Raw genomic sequence first — 7,940 nt, forward strand, 5'->3', positions numbered from 1 at the left:
AGTAGCTGGGACCACAGATGCCCGCCATAATGCCAGGCTATTTTTTTGGTTGTAGGTGTCATTGTTGTTTACCAGGCCCAGGCTGGGCTCGAACCCACCAGCCTCTGCATATGTGGCCGGCACCCTACCCACTGAACTACAGGAGCCACCAGGACTCCATTTTCCACGGACTCTTGGGTAAACTGAATGGTGTTTTTAATTTCAAATTCCAGTTGTTTATTGTTCATATGAGATTAACTTTTACATATTGGCCTTGTGTCCTGCAACCTTGCTATAATCACATACTAGTTTCAGATTTTTGTTGATTCTATAAGACTTTCTATGCAGATGATCACGTCACCTGCTCCATGGACTCTCAACCCAAGCTGTTTTTCCTGTAAGTTCAGTTTTAGTTTTTCACTTTTGCTTTGCCACCAAATATACTAGTTATAATTATAGTTGCCAGATATAATTTTGCATAGAGAGAAAATACATTCTCCCCAGTGCTTTTTGAAATTTCCCTCATAGAGCAAAAAGGGAAAAGGAAACATGGTAAAGCTTAAGTGAAGGACAAATACAAGCCGGAGTAAACCCTGTGACTGCAAACCTTGGCCCTCTGGTAATAACTAATTAATGTGAAGGGTATAGGATTATCTAAGCAATTTACTGAAAATGGAGACCAGAGAACAAAATTTTATCCAGGAGAAAATTTAACAAAATTACCATGTGCCATTTGAGATGCAACCTGAGAGTTACCACTGCTGTCTTCAAAATGTGGTGGTGGTACAGTCAACATGCCATGAGTGGAAAATCTGTCCTGAGAAGTCTCTGTGTCAGAATCAGTTGGTCCATCTACATCGTCACTACTTTGACTAGTATCTTCATCAACATTGCTGTCGCTATCATTGTTGTCATTGACAGTGACAATAATGTAATCTAAAAATAAACAAAGAGAAAGTTTAGATTGGATAGCACAATTAATAAAGTTTCTAGAAGAAACTATGGTATAAAGCTACGGATTGTTTAAAAACATTTTAGCTGAAAAAAACTGTATTAAGTATTTTGATATCTGCAATCATTACAAGTTAGCTAACAGGTCAATTGCTTGGTAGGAAGCTTTGAAATATATATGTATGTATACACACATAGAGAGCATTCCTTCTAGTACTTCCAATTTTCTAAGAGCAATAAATTTCTTCTCATTTAAGGAACATGACTACCTAGTCCATGCTATAGTATGTTCGATGATATGCTTTTAACTTAAATGATGCAACTGGTGTTATATAACCATACTTGCACTGACAAGGAATTTCCAAACTTGTTCTTTTAAAATTAATATTCATATTTACGAGCAGAAGTATAAAAGTAAATGTTGCTGTGAGACAAATTAAATGCAAATTGAATCTCATAAAATGTGAAATAGGTAACCACAAATAAACTAAATGTGAAATATCGGCTCCATAAACCATTTTAATGAATATCAAAAATAACCCATCATTTTATTTCTGATATCAAATAAGCGTTTTTATTTCTTAAAGTTGGCCTGAAAAAGAACATGTTTAGGCTTGAGGTATTTACTCACAGATCACATTTTCCTTGCATCATAACTTGGATTCACTATATTTATTTCAAAGAGACCAAAGCAGAAGAATAATTAGCTAGTATAAGGGGCACATGGTAAAATTAGGAATCACATGACAAAGGTTCCAATTCAGGCTCCATTGTTATCCAGAGGTATGACTTTTGGGCCAAATATCTTGACTCTTTCACCTGTGTTTTTTCATCCTTAAAACGGAGGGCTGGATTTGAAGAGTCCCTTTACTTAATAGTCTTGGGGAGGAATAGAACATTAGAAACTAATTATCTAAACCAGGGGTCCTCAAACTTTTTAAACAGGGGGCCAGTTCACCGTCCCTCAGACCGTTGGAGGGTCAGACTGCGGGCCCCAGGATGAGTCAGCTGCTAAGCAGGACAGGCAGTGGCAGCAAAAACACCCAGCGGGCTGCATGTGGCCCACGGGCTGTAGTTTGAGGACGCCTGATCTAAACAAAAGGGATAAATAAACAAAAGGTTAAATAAATTATTTCCTTAAGTAGAATGGTATATAGCCAAGGAGAAGAAGCATGTTCACAGTGAAAATTGACTGATATTAGCAATACTTGGGAAATAATGATAAGGGGTGGAAGGATTCAAAACAGAAAAAATACAGTATAATCCTAACTTTGAGAGCTAAAAGTAACTAATGGTTATCTAGGTGGCTATCTCTGAGTAGCAAAATTATCCTCATTAGACTTCTCTGTTGATTCTCTACAATAAACTTTAGACCTTCTCATAAGAAAAAAAAGGTAATTGAAAATTTATTAAGACAGGCTTTTGTATATCAACAAACTAAAGCTAGTAAAGCTACTGACAACCCCACTGAAGTTTCTCAGTAAATGTGTACAATTTTGATTCTTTTAGGTGTACACATAATCTTTGGAATCAAATTTTAAAGACATTAACATTTTGAAGTTCTTTTGAAGATAAAGCTCCCAAGGTGCAAGGCATTCACTTACAATCAATGTATCAAATAATGGCGGGCGCGGTGGCTCACGCCTGTAATTCCAGAGCTCTGGGAGGCCAAGATGGGCGGATCGCTGGAGCTCATAAGTTGAAGACCAGCCTGAGCAACAGCGATCCGCGTCTGGCGTCTCTAACAATAGCCAGGCATTGTGGCACGCGCCTGGAATCCCAGCTACTCGGGAGGCAAGAGGATCACTTGAGCCCAAGAGTTTGAGATTGCAGTGAGCTATGACACCATGGCACTCTACCAAGTGCAGCAAAGTAAGACTCTGTTTCAAAAAAAAATAAAATATCAAATGATGATGGCTGAAAACAGCAGCATTGCACCCCAGGACCTTGAAAAATTACACAGCAAAACAGGGCAGGGGTAGCACCTGTGGCTCAGAGGAGTAGGGTGCCAGCCACATATGCCAGAGGTGGTGGGTTCAAACCCAGCCCTGGCCAAAAACTGCAAAAAAAAAAAAAAAAAAAACACCCAGGGCAGATTAGATTACAACAACCTGGCCGCTCTAGTTTTGTTTAAAGAAACCAAACACTTTCTGAATCTTCCAGCAGGAGTCTCTAAGGCAGCCCCTCCATTCTTTGTATAAAATTTGATACAAACCCCAAAGTCTCTAAGATGGCGGATAAGGTGGCCAAAATTGTATAACATCGCCCAGCACCTGCTGGAGGCCGAGAAGGGAGGCTCAAAACTGCAGCTAGCCCATATTCTGCTGGAAGAAATACTGTGCAGTAGACTTGCTAGAAAAATCACTCTCTGTAAACTTTAAACCAGTTTACCATCTGATGTTATAAAACCCCAGAGCAAGCTAGGCGCGGTGGCTCACGCCTGTGGGCACTCTGGGAGACCGAGGCAGGTGGATCGCCTGAGCTCACAGGTTCGCGAGACCAGCCTGAGCAAGAGTGAAACCTGGTCTCTAAAAAAAGCCCGGCGTGGTGGAGGGCACCTGTAGTCCCAGCTACTTGGGAGACTGAGGCAAGGGGATTGCTTGGGCCCAAGAGTTTGAGCTTGCTGCGAGCTATGAGGCCACGGCACTCTGCGAAGGGCGACAAAGTGAGAGTCAAAAAAAAAAAAAAAAAAAAAAACCTAGAGCAGTTCGAAATGGCGAGAGGAGGGTAGAGGGACCGAAGCGATCCCACACCGATTAAAGCAGAGCCTTCTCGGTCAAAGGACCAGACAGGCTGGCTGGGCTCTCGAACGCTCACGGATGGACCTTCCCTGCTTTACGGGAATCCTCACATTTTACAGTATTTCCTGAATCCGGCATCGTCGCTCTGCTCTTTAAAATAAGCAGGCTCCATGCCCAGGACTTCACCACAACATCCCTACATCTTCCCTTTCTTCCCCTTCCTCTATGTATTTCCAATAAAACAGCGAGGCTACACTATTTGTCTTTGATCAAACCTGGTTACCATTAAAGCCTCAAAATCTGTATCTCCGTCTCATAGATTTTACTAGAATCAACTCGCGAAGCTTTTGTTTGAGACAGAGTCGCGCTTTGTCGCCCCCTATAGAGGGCCGGGCGTCATACCCCACAGCGTTGGGCTCGAGGGTTACCTCAGCCTCCCGAGTAGCTGGGACTATGGGCGCCCGCCACAATGCCCGGCTTTTGTTAGAGTCGGAGCTTTTCTATTTTTTTAAACTCTTTTAAACTCAAAACTCGGCAAAAATCTGAGTCTGTCTTGCCTTACCCTCCCATCCACCCACACCAAGAGAAAGGCTGAAAAGGGATCAACTTATCCCAGACAGTCAAATTTCAAAAGCTCATACGCGCTGGTATCCCAAAAAAAGCGGCGACGACACGGCCAAGGTCAGACACGCGCTGCCCGGCAAAACAAATCCCCAAAGCCCGGAAGAGTCCCCTGCTTTAAGCCAAATCGCTTTGTTGCCTTAACAGAGCTGTGCTCGGCAGCTTTGCCCAGAGAAAAAAGAATAATAAGAATAAGTTCAAGTTGAAAGTGAAGCTGGCCAGATGCGCTTTGGTCCCACCACGCCGCTTTAGAAAAGGCGCGGGAAAATGGCTTGTTACCGCTCTGCCTAGCGGATCGGCGACTGCCGAGATTGTTCTACGGCCGCTCGAGGTTCTAGAAAGAACTGCAGGCCTTCGTGCCAGAAACCATGCCCAGCCTATTCACGCACCCTTACCCCGAACCCAAGGGTCACCCCAAACTCCTGGGACGCCGCGAACCCCCGAGTGCTGCGAAACCCCGAGTCGCCGCGAAACCTTGAGTCGCTGCGAAACCTTGAGTCGCCATGAGCCTCAGGGACGCTTAGAGTCCTCGGGTTGCTTTAAATACCTGAGAAGCCTCCAACCCCAAGACGCTACAAGCTACAGCGACTCCATGAACCCCACGATCACTTCCAGCCCGACGGACATACCAAACCCCTTCAGACACCCTGGACCCGGGTTCGGCTGCCGCGGCGCCCGGGTTCCCACGCACTTACAGACCAATCCGCGGCCAGCGGCCGAAGGCCAGGGACCGGCGGCCGCCACTGAACACGCCCCGGCGGATGACCAGCCAATCGGGCCGTGGACCGCGTGGCCGTCTAAGTGGGCGCGGTCCGAATTCTGTCAAGAGTCCGAAGCAGAAGCTAGTGGGACAACTGCGGGAGGGCACCTTACCCGGTTCATCGGACATTGTGAGGCTGCTGTGCTCGGCTCTGGACTCCGGAGACTGGGCGTCTGCGCTGCGGCTGCACACGAGGCGTCTGCGTTGCTGCTGCACTCGAGCCGTCCGCTGTGCACTGAGGCGCCCCACCGCGGGAACTTGAAACTTACAGTCCAAAAGAGGTTCTGCGCCTGCGCAGCATCCCCAGCGCGCCTGCGCAATTCGGGGAGGGGAGGGTGTTTGGGGCCCAGCCAAGTTTGACGCCCCACCTCCCCCACCTTCCACCGTTTTTTTAAGTGTGCTTTTTAAGGGAAAAAAATGTATGCTGTATATGTATATATATGAACCAACTTAAAATGTCCGAGCTCAGCTGGTCCTCAACACCGTAAGAAGTCGGTGTTAGTGTCCCATTATAAAGATGAGAAAACTAAAGCATAGAGTTTAATTTGCTCGAAACCACGAGGCTCCTAGCAGAGTTGGGATTTGAACATTATTAGCCCCATAGCTCCTGTTCATGTTCCCTATCGGATTTTACCTCCAGGGTTTTGCATCTAAAAATTCTTCACATCCTTCAAAGCCTGTTCCAGTACTTTCTGTGTTCTAACGTTATGGTACCTCCACCAAGACACTTTCCCGTAGCTCCCGGCAAGAGTGAGTTACTCTTTTATGAGTCCACAACAGGTAACCTAGAGCAGTCTGAAATTGCTCACCTCCCTACTTAAATCATTTTACCTCATATTAGAAAATCTTGTCAATATGTCCAGTTCCTAAGTTTTTGGAGAGCAGCACCATGTCCTATTTTATATTTGAACACCTTCTCCCCTACAAGATTCTAAGAATTAAATGTTTTCAAGTATAAAGCACCCAGAGAGGAGAATGAGAGAAGAGTGGATGGAGTGCTTGAGTAGCACCCTGGCCTCCTCTCCTCTCTTCCCCTCCTTCTCCCAGCCTGTCTGCCTGCCCATCTGCCTGCTGGTGTCCACCATGGCCACCTCAGCAAGTTCCCACCTAAACCAAGGCAAAAAGCAGGTGTCTATGTCCCTGCCTCAGGGTGAGACAGCCCAAGCCGTGTATATGTGGAACAATGGTACTGGAGAAGGGCTGTGCTGCGAGACCCACAGCCTAGACTACAGGCCCAAGTGTGCAGGCGAGTTGCCTGAGTGGAATTTTGATGGCTTTCATACTTTACAGTCTGAAGGCTCCAACAGTGACATAATATCTTGTGCCTACTGCCATGTTTCTGGACCCCTTCTGCAAAGCCCCCAATAAGCTGGTGTTCTGTGAAGTTTTCAAACTTTCAAACAGTGGAAAGCCTACACAGACCTATTTGAGGCACACCTGTATAAATGGATAATGGACATGATGAGCAGCCAGCACCTGTGGTTCAGAATGGATCATCCACAAGTGTCTTCTCAATAAAACCGGCAATGAGCCTTTCCAGTACAAAAACTAAGTAGACTAGACTTACAGGAGTCCCTCCTGGTTCTCCATTCCACTCCAAACCCTCCCCCTCTCCCAGTCGTCCCAATTATAAATCAAAAGGTGGAATATCAAGGTCTTTTTTTATTGCTGGCACCCAGTTAATCTTGCTTTCTTTGGCCAGGACAGAGGGGTCAACTGCTTAATCTCTTTGTACCCACCCTCCTTTTCTCCCTATCCCTGAAGCTTTCTGGTGTGCAGGTGGGTGGGGAGGGACGTAACCACTACTCCCATCTAATGGGGTGTGCTTGTGCAATAGGCATAGCTATCCAGGTGGAGCACCTCTGCTAGACGGGGAGGACATTTTCTTAGGGTAGCTGAAAGTGGAAGTCCTGAGCTTACTCTAGGTTAGGACTTCCCTCCTTGGTGGAAGAGTTTTAGAGGTTATAACCAATTTTCTACTATAAGTGGGAATTAGAGAGAAAGTAGAGGTTGAAGATCGGGGAGGGAAATGCCCTTGGTCTCAGGCCACATTTCCCTTACTTGTGGCTAAATGCTCTTTCCTCAACAAAGAGCACAAAGTAAACTGACGGGTGTCCCTACCTTAAAAAAAGAAAAGGTTCTTATTGCTTGGTCCTCCTTTATAACACAAAGCAGAGTAGTAGTTTTATATTTAAATGTAAAAATGTAAAAAAATTATATGTGAGGGGGTGCCCATGGGTCAAAGAAGTAGAGCGCTGGCCCCGTATGCAGGCAATGGGGGGTTCAAACCTGGCACTGGCCAAAAAAAAAAAAAAGTTATATGTGTGTGGGTATCCCTACCTTAAAAAAAGAAAAGGTTCTTATTGCTCAGTCCTCCTTTATAACACAAAGCAGAGTAGTAGTTTTATATTTAAATGTAAGAAAAATTATATGTGAGGCAGCGCCTGTGGGTCAAAGGAGTAGAGCACTGGCCCCATATGCCAGTGGTGGGGGTTCAAACCCAGCCCTGGACAAAAAAAATAATAATAAAAATTGCAAAAAAGAAAATAATACGTGTGTGGGTATCCCTACCTTAAAAAAAAGAAAAGGTTCTTATTTTTCGGTCTTCCTTTATAACACAGAGCAGAGTAGTATTTTTAGATTTAAATGTAAAAAAAATTATATGTGAGGCAGCGCCCACGGGTCAAAGGAGTAGAGCGCTGGCCCCATATACTGGCGGAGGGGGATTCAAACCCAGCCCTGGTGAAAAGAAAAAAAAAATCATATGTGTGTGGGTATCCCTACCTTACAAAAAGAAAAGGTTCTTATTGCTCATCCTCCTTTATAACACAAAGCAGAGTAGTATTTTTATATTTAAATGTAAAAATGTAAAAAAAATTATATGTGTG

General features: G+C 44.8%; 1 protein-coding gene across 1 annotated transcript in view; it reads right to left on the reverse strand.

Annotated features, from left to right (window-relative positions):
- Positions 1-5,181, reverse strand: part of BEND2 (BEN domain containing 2) — a 57,784-nt gene extending 52,603 nt beyond the window's left edge. The window contains 2 exon segments of the mRNA XM_023514348.1: positions 736-915; positions 5,166-5,181. Coding sequence (XP_023370116.1) covers positions 736-915; positions 5,166-5,181 — 196 coding nt within the window.
- Between the last annotated feature and the right edge of the window lie 2,759 nt (positions 5,182-7,940).

The sequence above is a fragment of the Otolemur garnettii genome, unplaced genomic scaffold, assembly GCF_000181295.1.
Source record: "Otolemur garnettii isolate 467f Iridium unplaced genomic scaffold, OtoGar3 scaffold00051, whole genome shotgun sequence".
In the NCBI taxonomy this organism is placed as follows: Eukaryota; Metazoa; Chordata; class Mammalia; order Primates; family Galagidae; genus Otolemur; species Otolemur garnettii.